Raw genomic sequence first — 19,676 nt, 5'->3', positions numbered from 1 at the left:
CTAAGCCATAACTTCTCTCCCTGGAAGGGAAGATATTAGGGGTAACATGCACATAGGGAAACATTTTTCCTGGTAATAAAATTAGGACAATAACAACCAACACAGAATGAATCTATTTGCATTGCCATTTGGCATAAAAAGAACAAGAGGAACCTTCACCCTGCTAGCACCTCTTCTGCTAGGAATCTGCAATGCTGCCATAGTGCAGGGGAAGCAGCTGTTCATCTGTTTTCATTTTGTTTTGTCTTCCGTCTCTATTGCCATGCTGTCAGTGCACGGCTCCATAAAGTTGTAAGCTTCTGTCAGGGAGACGACCGAGGCCGCGTGCTTTGGAAGCTAGTGTGCTAATCGTCTAGCTTGCTAGTGTGATGTTTTCTTGTAGCTGGAAGGGAAAGTAAAACTATGTGTGTGACACATGGGGAGGAATGTGCCACCAATACCATGTGCAGAAAGTTTGCTCTCCTCAGTCTGTGTGCGTCCTTCTGGGGATAAATGTCACGCCACTGCTTCCATTTCTTTTGCTCAAATATCTAAGACTCGTCAGGTGGTGGCTCCTGTCAGACACTGATGGAAAGCATTGCTGTAAAGCTGCTTCCTGGAGAGGGATTTATGTCTTGGTTATAAAGTAAACTTCTATAAAATTTGATCGGAAGGCATCTTTATGTGTTGCCAACCTGCTTGCTGTTAACACTCAGCACCGAGCTTCCCTTTTACTCAGGGCTGTGTCTGTCTTGCATGTTTGACATTTTCTTCACCTAAGCATGGCTCTTCTCCTTCAGAACAACTTGCCCACCAGTCTCCTGTAGAGAAGGACTGCAGAGTCCACCAAACTCGCCTCCCTGTGGGAGGAGACCAAGCCTTTAAGGTATCTCTTTTTTGGACATTTGAAACAACAAGGACCAAATGTCATTTAGCAGTTTTCCCTTTCCTACCCCAGGCATAGCTGCTGGACATGTTTCTTACGAGACAGTCCTCAATGTCATCAAACAGCTCAGAGATTACCCCATTGCAGCAACTGTCCTTTTGTTTCAGTTCTGCCTTGTTACAAACTCTTGTTTCAACTTTTTTCTTTCCTTTCAGCATATGGGTGCAGAGGACTGAAGTCAGACTTGACTGCAAATGCCCTTACCCACTGATGCATCTCGCAGGTCCTCTCTTTACTTCTTATGGTCATGGATTTGTGTTCTTACCTGTAGGAGGAGCGAGCCGCAAATGGTGTAGGAGGTTCTTCTCTTTATGTGTTGCTTTCATTGGTTGAAAAAAGAAACTGCCTTGGCCTTTTGATAGGGCAGCATTTAGGTAGGCAGAGTAGAAAGAATGGAATTCTGGGAGGAAGAAGGCACTGTGGCAGATGCCATGAAGCTCTGGCCCAAGACAGATGTAGGTTAGAATCTTTCCCAGTAAGCCACGATCTCGGGGTGTTACACAGATTATTAGAAATGGGTTACATCAAGATGTGAGAGTTAACCAATAAGAGGCTAGAGCTAATGGGCCAGGCAGTGTTTTAATTAATACAATTTCTGTGTGATTAAGCTAGCCAGGCAACAAGACACAACCTGCCATTATTACTACTCTTACCTGCTGACATTTGTGATATTTGGTGGAGCCCGTTCACATCTGATGTGTCCTGTAGTTCAGGATGTGTCATGTAGTGTTTCTCTTTGATATTAACTGAATGATGTAAGACAGAATGCCTCTATTCCATTACAGCATGGTTTCCTTCCTCCCTCCCTGCCTTCCTCTATCCTTCACTCCTTTCTTCCCTCCTCCCTCCATCCTTTCCTTCTACCCTTCCTCTCCCTCCATCCCTCCCTTAATCAAACACTTATGTATTGTTGCTTTGAATTCTTTTGTGAGACGAGTCACAAAAACTTCTATACCTTTCAACTTTTCTTAGGAGTTGGCATGTGCGATTACCATCCACAGAAAGGATCAGGAATTCTTTAAAGGGTAATAAAGTCTCAATAATCTTTCACTTAGTCTGGAAATGGGTTTCTTGGTGTTTCAGTTATAGTCACTATTTCTGGGCTGTGGCATGATGACCAAAAGCAACTCAGAGAGGAAAGGGTTTATTTGTCTCACATGTCCTGAATCACAGTTCATTGAGGAAAATCAAGGCAAAAGTTCAAAGCCAGGCAGGAACTAGAGGCTGGAGCTGATACAGGGCCATGGAGGAATGCTGTTCATAGCTTGCTCAGCCTGCTTTCTCACAGATCTCAGGACCATCAGTCCAGGGGCAGCCCTATCCACGGTGGGCAGGGCTCTCTCCCATCAATCACTTATTAAGAAAATGCCTAAGGGTTTGCCGATCTCCCATTTTATCAGTTGCGGTTCCCTCCTCTCTGCTGACTCTAACTTGTGACAAGTTGACATAAAACTATCCAGGACACTTGGTGTTCAAAAAAAAAAAAAAAACTTAACAACGAAGTTATTTCTTTGCATTTCTTCTTAATATAAGGAGAAAAATAAAAGAACAGCTAGTGATTATTTGTGAGTTATGCCACGAGCCGTACCGCTGTGATCAGGACACAAACATTCTTTCCTGCTCACGTCATTGGCTTGGTAAGATTCCATTCTCCCCAGACCTGAGTGGCCGAGGGAGCCAGAGGGAGGCAGCCAGATTCTTAGTGCACCTGTCCCTGCTCTGTAAGTTATGTGTCTTCTGCTTCTACTGGAATCAGAGGAAACCCTCTCCCCAGAGAATCCCTTGACTGGTTTCCTAGGTGCAAGAAGACTCTTTTTCAGCTAGATGTGCACAGTATTTCTCTGTGTGCCCTAGCCAAGTCAGTTGTTGCCTTGACTAAGGGCTGTTCCTGTGGGGAATTTTCTCTGTAGGCCATTATAATTTCCAGATACTTAATGATCTATTTTGTGGATACTGGTAGCATATTGTCTTCAGACTACAATTTAATATACAAATTTATTGAAGTAATAGCAGCCGAGGAATGAGTCTAGTAGACAATATTTCTAATTCTATATAGTCAGCATAAGAACACCTGAACTATTATTCTTCTGTATGGAAGAGATTACTAATGTGCAACTTTGATCTTATGTGTACTTTCCTCTTTCAGAACCATTTTGCTGAGATGTATTTTTCCTAACCATTTGTTCATATACCAGCAAAAATAAGCTTAACTATTATCATCACATACAAGTTGCTAATAAAGCCATACATAGATTTGCTGCCTTCGTATGTATTTCTGAAGTTATGGTATTTGGGGGTGGTGGTTCTGGAGAGATGGTTCAGCAGCCACCAATGCTTGCTGCTCTTGAAGATTACCCAAGTTTGTTTTCCAATACTCAGGTCAGGTGCCTCACAATCACCTGTAACTTAAGTTTTGGGGGGATCTGTTGTCACCTTCTGGCATCTCCAGCGACTGTGCTCATGTATACCATGCATAATTAAAACTAAAGTAAGGTTTTTTTTAAATTACAGTATGTTTTTAAGAGAAAATTTAAGATCTAGGAAATCTTTAATAATGATTTTTTCAAATTTTATTAGATAATGTAACTGGGAAATATTGATAGTTGAGTTCTTTCTTCATATACAAACATATCAAGAATTATATATTTTCTCCATCAAACTTTTAATCAAAGCAACTTTAATCACAAATTTCTGGCTAGAGTATATTTTTCCAAAGTGCTTTTTATGAATCAGTGGGTCAGTAATGCAAGATGTGCAGTTTCATATATAGGCTCTGAAAAGTAAACAATGTGACTCTTTCCTTTGGCACAGTAGCCCATACCGAGTGGAGAGCCAGGTCTCTGAAAGTTCTGAGATGTTCAGAGGCGGAGACAGCATGGTGTAATAAACTGTTGATAGAACAGACTGCAGATAGCCTATCCTCTTGGCTGCTCATCACTGCAGGAAGCTGGAACAAGTCATTAAAGTACTTTAACAACTCCTGGCTCGCTTCCCTCTTCCCCGAAAGTTGACCCTTTCCTAGGCTCAACACCAGGATCCAACAGCCGCAGATCAAATAGGCTTTGGGAGAACATCTGACCATGGGCAGAATTTTCTCCTTGTCATTATTTCTTGAACACTCTAATATATTCATTTCCACAGCACCAACACTGCATTCAGCTCAGCATTATGGGTAATTTAGAGATATGTAAAAAATTGAGCAATTACGCTATCATTTTGTACAAGAAACTTGATTATTAGTACAGCTTGGCACCAAGAGTAAGGGGTTTTGAAATCAGAAGCAAGAAGGGGAAGGAGAGGATCCCATTCCAGGACGTTCTTGTTTGGTTCTCTGCATAGCAGTTGGATAAACATGAGAAGGTAATGCTAAGAGAGAAGCGAGCTTTAGGTGGAAGAAATGGTTTAAAAGACATTTTCAGGAAAATCTTTTCTGCTTTTACCTTTACTGAGATTTCTAAAGGTGACACGAGTCAGAAGTACTGAGAATGGGGTTGTGGAGAGGTTAATATCTAACTTCAGTGTGGAGGTCAAGATGCAGGAAAACATGACGCAGCAGATATCTGAAAATTCAGATATGGAAGCAGCAACCCAAAGCCATCCAGATAAGAGCTTCTGTCGTGCCTCTGTGAGCGTCTTGGTTGGTAGTGACTGGCCCTGCACTTACGGAGTTAGCCATTACCATGTGACCGCCATATGCAATCAACACAGTTCTCCTACTTTTAGCACTGACAGCCTCTCATGGACAGCAAGGAGTTGGAAGACAACTCATTCAAGCAGAAGGACTGTTTATTGCATTTGAGCCACAGTTTATCTGAGAAGTAAACTCCTGGACTGAGTTTTTATAGTGGCTGAATTTTTAAAATGCCCCATTGAATTCCTATCAAATGAAACTCTTGCTCAACATCATTGTCTAAGGAAACACTTGTTTAGAAAGTTCAGTTAGATTCCTCAGTGTGGTTGTGACAGTCACAGACAGCATGGCGTCAGGCTTCCTGTCCACGCATGTATCTCTTGACTTCTCTCAGTGTTCTTCAGTGCTTCTTCATCGAAGGATCTATTGACACCCTGGTTTCATGCACCAACCCCCTTTCTTATTCAAAGTCTATCCACTTTTAATATCTACCTCCATGGCTCCTTGGTTACAAAGCTTCCTCTATTTTGGGAAGCATGTATTTGATATTATGCATTACTCTTGTAACCATGATCCAGGTGCTTCTCCCACCCTCATCCTTAAATTTTATTTCATGTGTATACATAGTTAATATATATGTGTATATATTTGCAATGTATTATCTTCTTCACAATAAATTTGAACCCACCATGGTAGTGATTATGTCATTATTTTTCCCCTGAAAAGAAACAGGGCAACAGACCAGATCAGGCAGAGAGTTGGGAGACAGGTCTTTGTGTGGCTGCATGGAAACATGCCTAAGTATTAGCCCAGGGGATTGAGTTCATGTTTCTGCAGTGTTAGCATTCATCCAGTTTTTCTACAGAAAGGAACCAATGGAATGGCTCACTATTGCAGAGATATCAGCTTAGTTCAGACAATTAGAGCTAGGGAGTTCAGTGGACTCCACACTCTGCAGAGATGATTGCTCAGTCTGCATGCCCAGCAGTGACAATCTCAGGACGAAGGCACGAAGGGTTCCTTTTAAGTCCATGTTGGAAGACTGAAAGTCCAGTGTCACTGTAGCATGGCAGCGTAGCAGCAGCAGGGTAGGTGTGTTCACCAGCAGAGAAAGAAGGAAAACAGACATAAGGCAACATCACCTACTTTGGGGCAAGGTCTACCCTCTCCACTACTCCTTAAAGGAAAGAATATTCCATACCCTTGCATAGGCATTTCTCTTAATTGACTGCAGGCTAAACAAGTTGACAACCAAACTCAAACTACACAGGCTCTCCAAGAAAGGGAATCCCAAGTTAAGAGTGAAATTCAAACACCTTCATACATTTCTTTAGAAAGGGAAAAATAATCACATATGCCAAGTATTAAAAGCTTAAAAATACCAATTAACACAGAACTATATTACATTTATCTTCCTGATTAAGCTTTATGATATTTCCTTCCTTCCATTTTAAAATTTTATTTACTGATTGATTGGTTTTGGTTTTTTGAGACAGGGTTTCTCTGTGTAGTTTTGGAGCCTGTCCTGAAACTCACTCTGTAGACCAGGCTGGCCTCAAACTCACAGAGATCTGTCTGCCTCTGCCTCCCGAGTGCTTGGATTAAAGGCATGTGCCACTACCACCCAGCTCTTTCTTAGCAATTTAAAGAGTTATTATTACTTTTAGACAACATTGTAATACATGTCTGCATGGGTATGTACACGGGTGTGCAGGTGCTAGTGGGCAGAAGAAGGCATCAGGTCCCTTGGAGCTGGAGAGAAATGACTGCAAGTTGCCCAACATAGGTGTTGGGAACCAAACTTGGGTCCTCTATGAGAGCAATCAGTACTTTTAATGGCTGAGCCATCTCTCCAACCCCCTCTATCATTTTTAAATACAAACACTCAGTTTTCATACTACATGTGCTAACGATTTTTCTACTTTTACTGTATGAATAAGATACATTTCTTCAGAAAGGTATATCGGTATTTCTCCTAGCGGCTGATGGTTTTAGGAAGTAGCTATTATTAGGAAGGGCACACATATGACTTCCTCCCTGCTGGAGGCTCAGATGGTATGGTGGAGATAAGACTTTCCGGCAGCCCTGCTCCCTTAGACTCTTCTGCCTTGCCTGCTGAGCTGTCCCACTGTGGTCCATGGTAGGAAGGTGTGGGATAGGAGGAGCTTAGGATGCCATGTATTTACATCCTTAGGGTTACCAGCCAGTCTAGATCCTCCAAGACATGAGGTGGGGTCAGGCTGTCATTGGGAGTTGGGCAGATGGAAGGAAATGTTGATGGTATGCTTGTCACTAACTCAGGATAACTTTTAGGCAAAGTTTGGGCATCACTGTGGGCAACCTACACACCTCTGTGTGCACCCCCTGTGTGGGGGCTGCAACCTAAGTACCAGAGTGCCTTGGCGAATCTGCCTCCATCTGAAGTACACAGTGACTGTATGCCCTCCAGGATGCTGTGGCGACTATGCCTTTGTCTGAAGTACATATGCATACTCTTTTCTTTTCCTTGTTCACGGATAGATTGTTTCTAAGTCATTCTCAGGACTTGTTGTAATAGGAGTGGCGGGGCTGCGTCCCCAGCACCCCGGCCGCCTGGCTAGCTTATGCCCTGAAATAACAACACACAAATTGTATTCTTTTAAACACTGCTTGGCACATTAGTTCCAGCTTCTTATTGGCTAGCTCTTACATATTGACCTAACCCATTTCTAATAATCTGTGTAGCCCACAAGGTGGCTTACCAGGGAAGATCTTAACCTGCAGCTGTCTGGAATGGGAGAATCATGGCGACTCCTTGACTCAGCTTCTTTCTCCCAGCATTCTGTTCTGTTTACTCTGCCTACCTAATTTTGTGTCCTATTAAAGGGCCAAGGCAGTCTCTTTATTTAACCAATGAAATTAAAACAGAAGACTCTCCCCCCATCAAGGACTGATTGTAAATGTCCTTTTGGCACATGGACTTTGGCCCAGGAGTAATTCTACATCTACTTTCTTCAACCCTCTGCCCTAACTTTTGCTAAAAGGGAGTTTTAAATGTGTCTTACCCAAGCAAATTTATATTTAATGCTTCATTATTATATTAGAATCAGATCGTCTTGTGGTAAGAGTGCCCCTTTCCTCAATTCATGAACGTAGCTGTGTGGCTGTTTTCCCCAGGAATAAAAAACACTTTATCCCAATTTCTGGGTCTAAGGGGTGCTAATCTCAAGTTGATAAACCCCTAAAGATTCCTCTTCCTGCTTCCCCAAGAAGACACACACTTTTCAGGGCCCACTTTCCTCCAGTGCACTTTGAGGGCAAGAGAGGGAAGAGCATGGATGCTCACCAAATGTTTGATCCTGTCTCCTAAAGCAGAAGAGTGCTCAAGGACCCTCTCAGCTTCAGAGTGTGTTTTAGTTATTTTCCCTTCTCCCCCACCGCCGGTCCTGAAGTCAGGCCCATTGTACTGCGTGTGCAAAAATGTGCTCCTGAGACCAGAAATGCCATCCATTTTGTAAAAAGCACAAACAAATCTCGTTAATAATAGCTTTTCTGGGAATGACGGTGTAGGTCATTTAGAATATGCGACCCTGTTTCAGAAACGTCCAGACCAAAGTACAAAATGCTGCCTGCGTTCAGGAGAGCAGGGGCTCGGCGTGCCCAGGAATGTGGTAATGGCTCGCTGTCCAGTGTTTGCTGGAGTCCCTGCGCTATGGTTCTTTTCTGTGCTCTCTGGCCTTTCTCTTGCAGTGTCTCCCTGGCTTGTCTTTTTGGAACTCATGGTTTTAGGCCATTGTACTATGTTTTCACTCCCCCAATTCCTTAAGCTGCCAAGACCTATTCATGTCCGCTGGAACCTGTTCTTTTGTGTCCTAGTTGCCGTCTTTAGAGCATATTTTGACTTCCATTTTTAAGAATTTATGTTAACTGATAAGTATTTTCTTTACCTACAAAGCCAAATAAATGGCTTTTCTCCTTTGGTTTATGAATACAGCTGATGGCATGAGATGTCTCAGATATGCAGGGATAAAAATCTATTTAGCCCATTTTCATTGTTCACTAGACTTACTTCTGGGTGAAATTGGCTCCCCCCCACCCCCAGCCCCGAACAGTTAAGTTTTCTCTTGATTCTTTCAATTGATCAGCTTAAAATACCCTAAATAAAAATGGTAACCTTGGAATACACTTATCCCTTCCTTTCTTCACACTTTGTCTCCCATGGCAACCACCCATGACCTTTGCTTCCTGTTGTTGTTGTAATAAGTGTTCATGGATAAGTCAGTAGGGCCTCACATTAGAGCTGAGGATGGAGCACATGAGGAATGTTTTTTGTCTTTATAATATGTTGTCTGTTATAGTGGCTGTGATGGTTTTATGAGTGTATATAATTACCAGAATTCTGCATAAGTATGCTGACAATCTTGTTGTCAGAGGTTTCTGTCCTGCCCGGTTCCCACAATCATTAAATCCCCCCAAAAATCACACAGAGGTCTACATTATTTATAAACTGATTGTCCCATTAGCTCAGACTTCTTATTAACTTTTATAACTTATATTAGCCCATTATTCTTGTCTATGTTTGCCACGTGGCTCGGTACCTTATTCAGTGAGGCAGTCACATCTTACTTCTTCTGTGCTGGGTCACCACTGCAGAATGCGTCCTTTTACCAGAATTCTCCTGTTCTCATTGTCCCTCCTCCACTTTCTGCCTGGTTGCCCCACCTATACTTCCTGCCTGGCTACTGGCCAATCAGCGTTTATTTAAAATATAATTGACAGGATACAGACTATTGTCCCACAGCACAATCTAAGTACCCTTAACCTCTGCACCATCTCCCCAGCCCCAGTTCTTATGTCTTCTAAGGTCTGACAAGAGAGTGCTTTGCTTGCCTTCTCCCCAATGAGCACTGGTTAAGGTAGGATGCTGATGTTGAAGCTGAATTTCTTGGTCTTGTACAGCATCATCAGGTCTCTGTGCTGCTTGCCTTTAAACAACTGGCTGTGAACATGTATATCCTTTAAATTGCTTATTGTTTATTTACTCCTTTTATCTTCTTTCAGTGTGAATGCTTGTGTCTATTTATTTTTATTTTTTTCACTTCCTTGAAGTTTCCTATTGTGGTTTTTTTGGTTTCTTCATCTTTTCCATTCTTTCTGTTTCTTTCTGGAACTCCTTTTAGGTTATATATTATAATTTTTAGCCCTCTCCCATAATTTCCATCTTTCTTCCCATGCAGAATGCCTTGGCAGAATTTCTTCTTCCATTGTGAGGGTTTGAATAAAGAGCTTTTAGGGTATCTCTGGAGTGAGATATCCTAACGACTGTTTCTGGACAGTTGGTTAAGTTTTGTTGTTATGTTTTCTAAAGAAGGTGTCCAGCATGTCTGCCCACAGAATTGGTTTAGCTGGAATTTTTCAAGAACACTTTGAAAATAGCTTTTGAAAACATTTCTGTTAAATATCAAAAAATAAAATAAACCTAGACAAGTCCACTTATCATATGCCTCCTGTTTGTGCTGTCTGTTGTAAATGACAAACTATCTAAAGTGTTTCATATTTATTTTATATCAATTTAAAGTTAATTTTTCTTTAGTTGTTCTTTATTGGATAGTGCTTACAACTTGAGGGCCCGAACCTTATGCTTGCTACTGGGCACTTCAGTCTTACATGGGTAATGTTTATCCTGGAAATAGTTTTGTTAACAGAGCAGCTGATCTTGTTTTCATCATTCCCAAGAGCCTTAACTTATTTCATTAATATTTGTGTATATGCCCATATATTTTTATGTGAAGTGATATTTTAAAAGCATGAAAAATTTTGACTTGTCACTTATTTTTGCTATATTATGATGTACTGTAAGATTTAGAATCATGTGCCAGTCTATTTCCTGTTTCTATCACAAAATCCCTAAGGCTGGACACCTCTAAAGAAAAGAGGTATATTTGACTCACTGTTCTAGAGCTGAAAGTGTAAAACCAAGTGGCCTTATTAACTTGGCCTTGGTGACAGTGCCACTTGGGTTGTATGTAGCTTCACCATGGTAAAAGTGCACACAAGAAGGATAGGGCATGTGGTGAAGCCATAAGCCAGGCTGGCTTTTTCATAAGGACTTACTCTAATGGGAACTGGGTAGGTTTCCTATAGAATCCCACTAATCCTTCCCAAGGGCAACTAGACAACAGTTATTGCTAAATTGCCAGTGTAAGGTGCACCAAGACATCCAAAGACACGACCTTCTGGCTGTGTTTAAATGAGGACGGAATAAGGGATCAGCAGGAGCCAGGCATTGCCAGCAAGCCAAATATTTGTCCATCAAGAGGTGTTTGGTGAGTCCGAGGAATCAGCTACCTAGTTTGGTAATGAAGCTGAGTTGGGTTACAGCCAATCCCATTCATCATCTGTTCCTGCTTTCAAGCAGTAGTGGATATTGATGTAATTAGGACCAAAAGTATAAAACTTTAATAGGAGCTATTTCTTGCCTGGACCGTGGTGGAAAATGACTCTGATTTGTACTGCAGTTATAGCATGCCCACTGTATCACCCTCCATTGTGCTGTTAGGAAAATGACTCACTGCTGTGTGAACACAGTGGTCGGGTGCACATGTCCTCGCTCAGGTGACTTCCCCAAGGTCACACTATTTCAGATGTCAGCAATAAGCCAACATCTTATAGAATTTTCAAGCTAGGATCAGAATGACACTTTACTATGAAGACTTGCAATATAGAAAGAAACAGCCCATGTGTATTCTTTCACAGCCCTTAACATGTACAAGCTTCTCACTCCTCTCTGGTCTGCTCTTCCAATAGCCACTTACTTGTCGTGCAGTTTCAAATCGAGCTCTCTGTTCCAGGCTGTCTGTCACTTGCAGGTTACCATGCCTGGATCAAGCAGACAGAATAGAATAAGCTCCTGTCACTGGGGAATGGGAAGGTTGAGGTCCTTAGCAAAAAGACTACAGGCAGAACACTTTCCCAGATAAAGAACAGCAGGATATGCGAGGAAAAGTTAATCAAGCACTACTTAGGTATAAGTCAGAAAGTAAAGACAAGGGTTGATTGAGGCTGACTGGGAAGACCTAGTAAAGACAAGTGATGGAGGAAGGTCATTGGTTAATTAATAAAGAAACTGCTTGGCCTGATAGGTTAGAACATGGGTGGGTGGAGTAAACAGAACAGAATGCTGGGAAGAAGAGAAAGTGAGCAGAGACGCCAAACCTCTCCGCTCCAGGGCAGATGCGATGAAGCTCCGACCCAAGATGGACGGAGGCTAGAATCTCCCTGGTAAGTCACCATCTCGTGGTGCTACACACATTAATAGAAATGGGCCAAGCAATGTTTATATGAATACTGTTTGTGTGTTGCTATTTTGGAACATAAGCTAGCCAGGCGGCCGGGAGCCAGGCAGCAGGAACACAGCCTGCAGCTCCTTCAACAGACAAGGGTTGGTGGAGGCTGACTGGGGAGACCTAGCTGCCTCTGGAGTCTTCCCTGCTTAAGCTTTCCATATGGGTCAGGTGACTTAGGTTTTAAGTACAAACATCAGCCATAGGTGTAAACAAGGCTCAGCGGTTCTGGTCCTTGCACACACAAGCTTAATATATGAACTATAGTTGGAAGGGAAGGCTAATGCCAGAGCCATGTGGAGCACCGGATTAAGACTGCACAGAAACACGGCATTGCCCACACACCCCTAGTATCTTGTTTTATGTCCCAATAAATATTAGTTTTTTTTTCCTTTTAAGAATGATACAGTATCATTATACAGGATGACAAGATGGCTGGGTAGGTGACGCTACTTGCTGTCAAGCCTGATGACCTAAGTTTGATCGCAGAAACCCAAGTGGTGGAAAGAGACAGGGAACCCTACAATTTGTTCCCTGACTTCCAAACATGCACTATGGCATGTGCATAGTGCACGCATAGACACACACAGATGCACACTCACAGAGACACATACACAGAAACACACAGATATACATGTAGACACACAGACACACACACACACACACAGATATGCACAGACACACATAGGCATACACACAATGTAAAAATAAGGCTAATAATCTGTGCATAATTTACAGCAAATATTTACACATTAGGAAGTATCTTAAAGTATAAAAATCAAGATAATTAATTGTGATAAATTATATCATATTAACCAAAGATATTAACATTTTTATTGGCAAGTTCAATTAATATGTATCAATTTTAAGTCTAGGAAGACTGTCTACATTTGATGTATTTTGAGTTTGAATATTTTAATGAAATGGAGTTCAGTGAGGATGTTTTACCATCACATGTTCCCGTACTTTGATTTAGTAAATAAACATAATTTTGCTATTTAGGAAATGTGTAGATGGTGTTCCAATTAATTATTTTGAAGAGCAGACCTAAGACCTATTTGAAGCCTGCAGATGTAGCTGTTACTGTAAATTAGATCATCACCTGGTGGCTATTTGAGTCTACGTATTTGGATGTCTCTAACTCTAATTGCTATGGCCCTGAAGTCTGTTAGATCTGGGACACAGCGAGGAAGACAGGATTTTGGTCTTTGGATTCAACAAACCAGTCTCTAGTTTGGGCATTCATGAGGCCAGATCAGGTTTCCCAAATGCTCTCAGGACTGTTTGATGTGATGTGTGTGTTAAGGAGCATCTCCTTTGGGAAGTAGGTGCTCCATGAACACCAGGTCCTTCCCTCTTTGTCTCCAAGTTGCCCGCGTGTGTTTTGATTGTCATCCTTTACCCTGGTTGTGTTCCAGAAGGCGTTCTGCATGGATGGCAGCTGGAAGCCCATCGCCATAGCCAGCTCTTCACCACTTAAGCAATTACCTGGGCATTAAGTAATGAAAATTTTGGTAAGGAAAAAGCAGACAAAAATAGCATATTTCTTAAAAGGTCACCCTCATCTCAACTGGATTTTATAATAAATGGTATGGTTATTCTCTAAACGTCTCTGGCTTGGACAGACATCTGTTTTCCCACGGTTTGTCTTTATTTTAAAGATAAGTAATATGCGTTTTTGAACAAGACTAACAGTCTGCCCGTTCTCTCCATGCCATTGGTAATGCATTATTTTACTTGGCTCAGCCTCTCTTGTCCTCTAAGTGTCTATTTACCACAGAAGTTATGCCTTTGAGGTCAAGGTCTGGTGTTATGCATCTTTTCAGCAGAGACTAAATAGAACACAGTCTTCTGGTGGCTGAAATATTGGCTGACATTATTCTCTGTAACTATAAAAACCTTCGAAAATACTAAAGAGTCAGGTCAAAGAATCAATTCTGGGTTTGTCTCAGACAAACAAGTTTCTAATTAACCAGGAAAAGCTTTTCTGTCATGGCTGTTTCAATGGGTAAGGATACACTTCTTGAGATAGGGTCTCATCACTCCGAAGCCCTGGGTAGCCTGGAATTCACAATGTAGACCAGGTTCGACCTCACAGGATTTCATGTTCTCTCTCTCTAGTTCCGGGACTGATGGCATGCACTATCTGGCCCAAATAACTTTACTGGTTTCATTTCTATCCAGTTTTTCTCCATGTGATAATAATATGTTTTGATTTCCATATACTTGCATGAAATTAATGTACAATTAGTTGCTTGCTATTGGTTCACATTCTTAATCTGGACTGCATGTACTGTGTGGTCTATTAAAAGGAGAGACAGTGAGAGGAATTCCGTGATGACAGAAGAGCTGACTGGTCCTAAGGCTGTGTGTGTCAATTGCTAAGAATGTCATTTTATCATTGACCTTCAGCTGGAGAAATAGCTGCTGGAGAATCTGGAGATTAGAGGAAAGCAGAAGATTCACTGAACCTTCACTGTTTCTGTTAAAGATTATTGATTGTGAAAAGGCAGCACTACAATTTTGCACCTAAAATACGACAAAATGCATTCTTACATGTTTGTACTAGAGATATTTCACCATATCATCTGCAATTATGTTTTCCAGAAACCATATATGAGGAATACATCCATCTCGTGCTACTTGTGTTTCCTGCTCAACAGTCATTTCCTAACTGAGGCTGGCATTCATGTCTTCATTTTGGGGTAATTTCCTCTTTAATTATAACTGTTACTATGTCAACAGCATGCTCATTTGTCCTTGAATTTCTTCCTGTTGGAAAGTCACTGTGTTCGGTTTGCTAGTGTAGAGGTCTTCACCATTCAGGGCTGGACATGCCGGTGGCTGTGGGGATGCTTAGGGAACTAAACTAACCGAGGATTTCTGCACCTTGGCAGTATTCCATATTCTATCCCCCAAAGCAATCAAGCTTCTTGCTATAAATATCCCATTTACTGATATCATGCATGTGAATTGTTCCCCTTAAACAGACTCTCATTGGCCGACATACATTGTTCATGACCCTTCTGAGAATAACTGTGTTTCCTGAGGCATTATGAATTACTTGACCATCACTTCATCAATGTGTCTTTTATTCTGGATATTAAATTTCAGTTTTAACCAAAGAGAATAAATTTGTGATCATCCATCTTATATTAAGTCTTCAGTGACTCTGAAATAGTCCTAGCATCAAAATAGTATGAGCACAGTGAAAGAGGCATGGTTACCAAGCTGTAAGGGACATTTCCCCTCACAATTGTCACATGGAAAAGATCAGTGTTTAAGGTTTTACACTTACTAGCCCCCAAACTCTCATGGAACTTGTACTTCAAGAACATTTATTGAGCATGCCGCACATCCGATGTTCTTCCTGTTTCACTGTGACCAACTGCGTGTGGTTACTTACAAATGACCTAATTAGCCTTTCTCTAATCCTCAAGGTTGGACAGTCCTCCTCGAATTAGCTCAGAGTATCAAAAGTGTACTGTATATTTGATATTTCTATTCACCCACTGAGCAGTTGAGTGCAGAGAGAGAAAAAGCTGGGCTTTTCCCCCTAGTGGGACTATAAATGAGCTTGGCCATGCTCTTGCTTAGATACTCAGTCAGACAGCAGCATCCTCTCTCAAATGCCTGTCTTTCTGCTCTCTTCCAGCTGTGTCAGTGTAGGTCTCCCTAAAACAGAGGCCAACTGGAGGGATGTACTGAGTGATCTAGAATATATTGAGTCTCTTATTAAAGTGAGTATTCATTTTTCTTTTCTTTTTGTTTAAAGTTCATATTTGATATCTCTTATTTGTATAGTGATTTTTATTCTGAGAATTTCATACATAAATATAGTAAAATATGATAATTTCTACTCCCCATTTCACTCCTCTTAAGTTCCTCTCCTATCTTTCCACTGTGTCCATGCCCTACGTTGTATGTTTTTTTTCTTGATTTTTGATGACCTACTAAGTCCAATTAGTGTTGCCGTATGTACATGGCTATGTGGCCATCTACAGGAACACAGGAACATAAGAGTGAAAATGCCATCAAAAGAGAATAATTCTTCCTCCCCCAGTAGCTACTAAGTACCAACAGGTCCCAAGGGAGCAGAACCAGGGGAGCGCACCCTCATCTCCGTGGTCATCTTGGCAGACTAGATCTTGTGCAGGGAAAAACGCCCTCTGAGCTCATGCACATGGCAGCCACATCACAGCGAGAAGACAGTGTTTCACTGTCCTCCTCTTCACCCTCGGGCTTTCAGATTTCTCTGCCTCCTTTCCGTCAGCATCCTCTGAGCCTTGGCAGGACAGGCTGCCAAGGTATGGTTGATAAAGTTATCTCATTTAGTGCAGAGTAATCGATTTCTTCTTGGTAGCACTTTGACTAATTATGCCTCAGCACTGGTTGCTTCCCACTGAAAACAAAAAGAAGTCTCTGTGGCCAAGGCTGGTAGGATACCAGGCCTGTGAATACAACCATAGATATATAGAAGGTAATTGGATAGCATGGCCATTAAGAAAATATCAGTAGCAGGTTCTACCCTAAGGTGTATGACCTACCAGCCATGGGCTTTTGATCAGGGTTTTAGTTCCAGGCATGAGGTTTCTTAAAATCTGTTAGTTATCCAAAATAGTCTTACCACAGCCATATCTTGCATGGCTGGTTGCTATTGTGGTATGTAGGAGTCAGTGCGGGAAAGATAATTGATATCATTTTTCCCCAGAAGAACATATGATGGCTATAAGGTATGTGTCTCTTATGTTTTGCTATAAGCTCCCATGAAATAATACCATTTGAAATAATAATACTTGTGAAGAAACACATGAACTTTGCAAAACCCCCAAAGGCTTTTCTTTCAAGTTCGAATTATTGTGAAAACTTACACCTTTATCATAGTTAAGAGCCTGTGGCTAGACAGGCCCTAGACTCTGGTGAAGAACTTGTTACTATCATTCTGCTAAATGTATAGCATGAAAATGATTCCTAATGACTTATCATTAAACCCATAGAGTAGCGCATTCCCCAACCCTCATCGGAGAAGCTTCTTTTGTGGTAAATGGTGATTACCATAGAGATCCACAACTGGTCAAGGAATAGAGCATGAGAGACAACAGAATGCTCAGCCCTAAACACAACATCTATATGATGCACCCTCTTCCCCGTGGGATTCTTTGAAGAAGAATTATTGGAAAAATTGTAAGAGTCTGAGGCAGGAAAATGACTATAAGGAAACAATGTTTTTCAACACAACAGAGCAGCTATCCATATGAACTGATAGCAGTTATGATAGCATCCTCAAGACCCACACAATCTCAAGCCAAATAAAATCCTAACAGTTATGATAGCATCCTCAAGACCCACATAATCTCAAGCAAAATAAAATCCCAGCCAGAAGGGCAGGGGTTGACATGAAGTTCACTCCAAGCTGAGGAAATACTAGCAATTAGTAGTCTCTGAGAGTGGGAGAACAGGTTTTCATTAAGGGTGGGCCCTGGAGGGTCAGCCAGCTCCAGTGCAGGGTCTCACTCCTAGCAACAGTATATGGGCAGCACTTCATGGGGAAAGGAAAAAGGAAAGAAAAGAAAAGACCAAGACACAAAGCTGGGTGGATAGGAAAGGGGAGCGGACATGGAGGGAGTTAGAAGAAGAGTAAATTTCAGAAAAGTTTACAACATTTTCAAGGAATTACTATAGGATTCAAAAGTCGATGCAATTCCTAAGCAATGTAACTAAGGCGCTCCATTCCTCATAAATCAGAAACGTTCCCTCCTTATCTGGAAAGCAGATTCCATGAAGGGGACCCAACATGACATTAGCTCTGGAATGAGATACCATTTCTGGGCATTGTAGATTGTAGGATACTGCCTAGAGGCAACAGTATCCTAGGAGCAGGCTCTACTGAATCTAGTCAGGAAAGTCAGGAATATCATTCTAACTGATAGTACTGGGGGTATGTGTTGTCCCCATGGGCCAGTGTTTTCCAACAGAAGCCAGGGAACCTGGTCTGAAGAAGTGAGGAATACAATGGAAAGTCTGTAGAGATCCTGAACACTAAGATGCTGTTAGGATCATAGCTCACGGTAGCAGTTCAGACTACAGGCAAAACATCTCAATAGGTGACTGACTGCATATTCAAACAGAGTACTTAAGTAGGACAAGAATCTCCCAGTATAATAGCTATCATACCCAGCTACAAGGAAAACTCATTAATTATACCAAGAAGAAGGAAGTCACAATCAAGACCATTATTAGTCTTAAATTAATATCAAGTAAAGCCAATATGATGAGAAATATAACTGCTAATTCCAAGAGCAACGTTAATGACAAAAGAAAATTCACGAAGAAGAAACATTGATTCTTAATATATATGCACTGAGCAACAGAGTCTCAAAATTCGTGATACAAAAATTTAACAGCTCAAAGGAAAAACAAATTTATGATTACAGTTCTGGATTTCACTGTCTCCAGCCAAATAACTAACTAAACTATTAAGCAAAAGATAGAAACTATGAGAAAACAAACTAATAGGATTTACTTTATGCATAAAACATTCTACTCAATGGCATCAGAACAAACTTTCAGCAATTCCCATAGAATGCTGAAAGACTAAATAAATATATTCTCAGCCACAAAGTCAGGTCCATGAAACTCACCAAAACTGATCATGCATAAAGTATGTTTAAAACACAATAGAATCAAAATGTAGATGAAAAAGTGAAAAAAATACATTGGTGAAGTTCCCCAAATTTACAAGTTACATAATATATTTCTAAATAGCATAGGGGTTGAAGACTGATTCTCAAATATAGGAAAAAATGCATAAAACTGAGTAAAATGAAGTCCAGTCTGTTAAGACGTGAGCTGCTAAGGATAAGGAAACTTAAAAATTAGACCAATGTGCTAGAAATGAGGGAAAGTGCTAAGATCAAAGCAGCAACCCAAGTTATATCTCCCCAAGTTAGAGGAGTCACAAAATAAATTCAACACAAGTAGAGGGACGAAGAGAGTTGATCTTAGAGAAGAAATTAATGAAGCTGAGAGCAGGAAAGTGGTGGGCAAATCAGTGAAGCAAAAGGGTATTAATTTGAAAAAAAAATCAGTCAAATTAATTAACATCTAATAATAAGAGAGAGGAAACACAAACATCGGTCAGAAACAAAGAGACCAACTATGCCAGGATGTTCCCAGCACCCAGCCTTCTCTCGCACCCCCCCAAAGACGGCACCCACAATCAGCCGGAAGCAGCCTTGAGAATTCGCCGCCCCAATTCCTTCAAACTGGAGTGTCTAATTTGCTTTTTATTAAAAGCAAGATGTGGGAATGTTATTCTTTCGGTCCCTGCCCTAGCCACGCCCACTCCTTTTTAACCTCTGACCGCCGCCCGACATCGCCCTCTCTTCCTGCTTCCTCTCCCGGTGTACACACAGGGCTTTGCCTCCCTCCTCCTCCTCCTCCTCCTCCTCCTCCTCCTTTCTCTCTCTCCCTCTTTCTCTCTCTCTCTCTTTTTCTTTCCCTCTTTCTTAATAAATGTTTATGGCTAAAAAAAAAAAAGAAGGCCAGTAAAGAGGCTTCCTGCTGTGGGATTCCAGCTGCTTGTCCTTGTGACAAGATTACAGAACAAATACAAAGATGCCTGAGCAACAGGGTTTAGGAAGGAGAGAAGGGCCGGGTGGTGGCGGCACAAGCCTTTAATCCCAGCACTCAGGAGGCAGAGGCAGGCAGATCTTTGTGGTTCGAGACCAGCCTGGTCTATAGAGAGAGTTCCAGGACAGGCTCCAAAGCTGTACAGAGAAACCCTGTCTCAAAAAAA

The 19,676-nt window shown here is 41.5% G+C and overlaps 1 protein-coding gene across 2 annotated transcripts in view; it reads left to right on the top strand.

Annotated features, from left to right (window-relative positions):
* Positions 1-19,676, top strand: part of Il15 (interleukin 15) — an 83,986-nt gene that overhangs the window by 57,274 nt on the left and 7,036 nt on the right. The window contains exons 1-3 of one of the 2 annotated variants that reach the window (XM_013354608.2): positions 13,308-13,392; positions 14,486-14,583; positions 15,534-15,618. In XM_013354608.2, coding sequence (XP_013210062.1) covers positions 13,381-13,392; positions 14,486-14,583; positions 15,534-15,618 — 195 coding nt within the window. In that variant the 5' untranslated portion in view covers positions 13,308-13,380. Of the gene's footprint in view, positions 1-13,307; positions 13,393-14,485; positions 14,584-15,533; positions 15,619-19,676 lie in introns of those variants that run through there. The other variant, XM_026777270.1, reaches the window with a different exon arrangement.

Source organism: Microtus ochrogaster, unplaced genomic scaffold, assembly GCF_000317375.1.
Source record: "Microtus ochrogaster isolate Prairie Vole_2 unplaced genomic scaffold, MicOch1.0 UNK51, whole genome shotgun sequence".
Lineage (NCBI taxonomy): Eukaryota > Metazoa > Chordata > Mammalia > Rodentia > Cricetidae > Microtus > Microtus ochrogaster.
The sequence above is the reverse complement of the archived record's forward strand: the minus strand, read 5'-3'. Positions and strand labels throughout refer to the sequence as shown.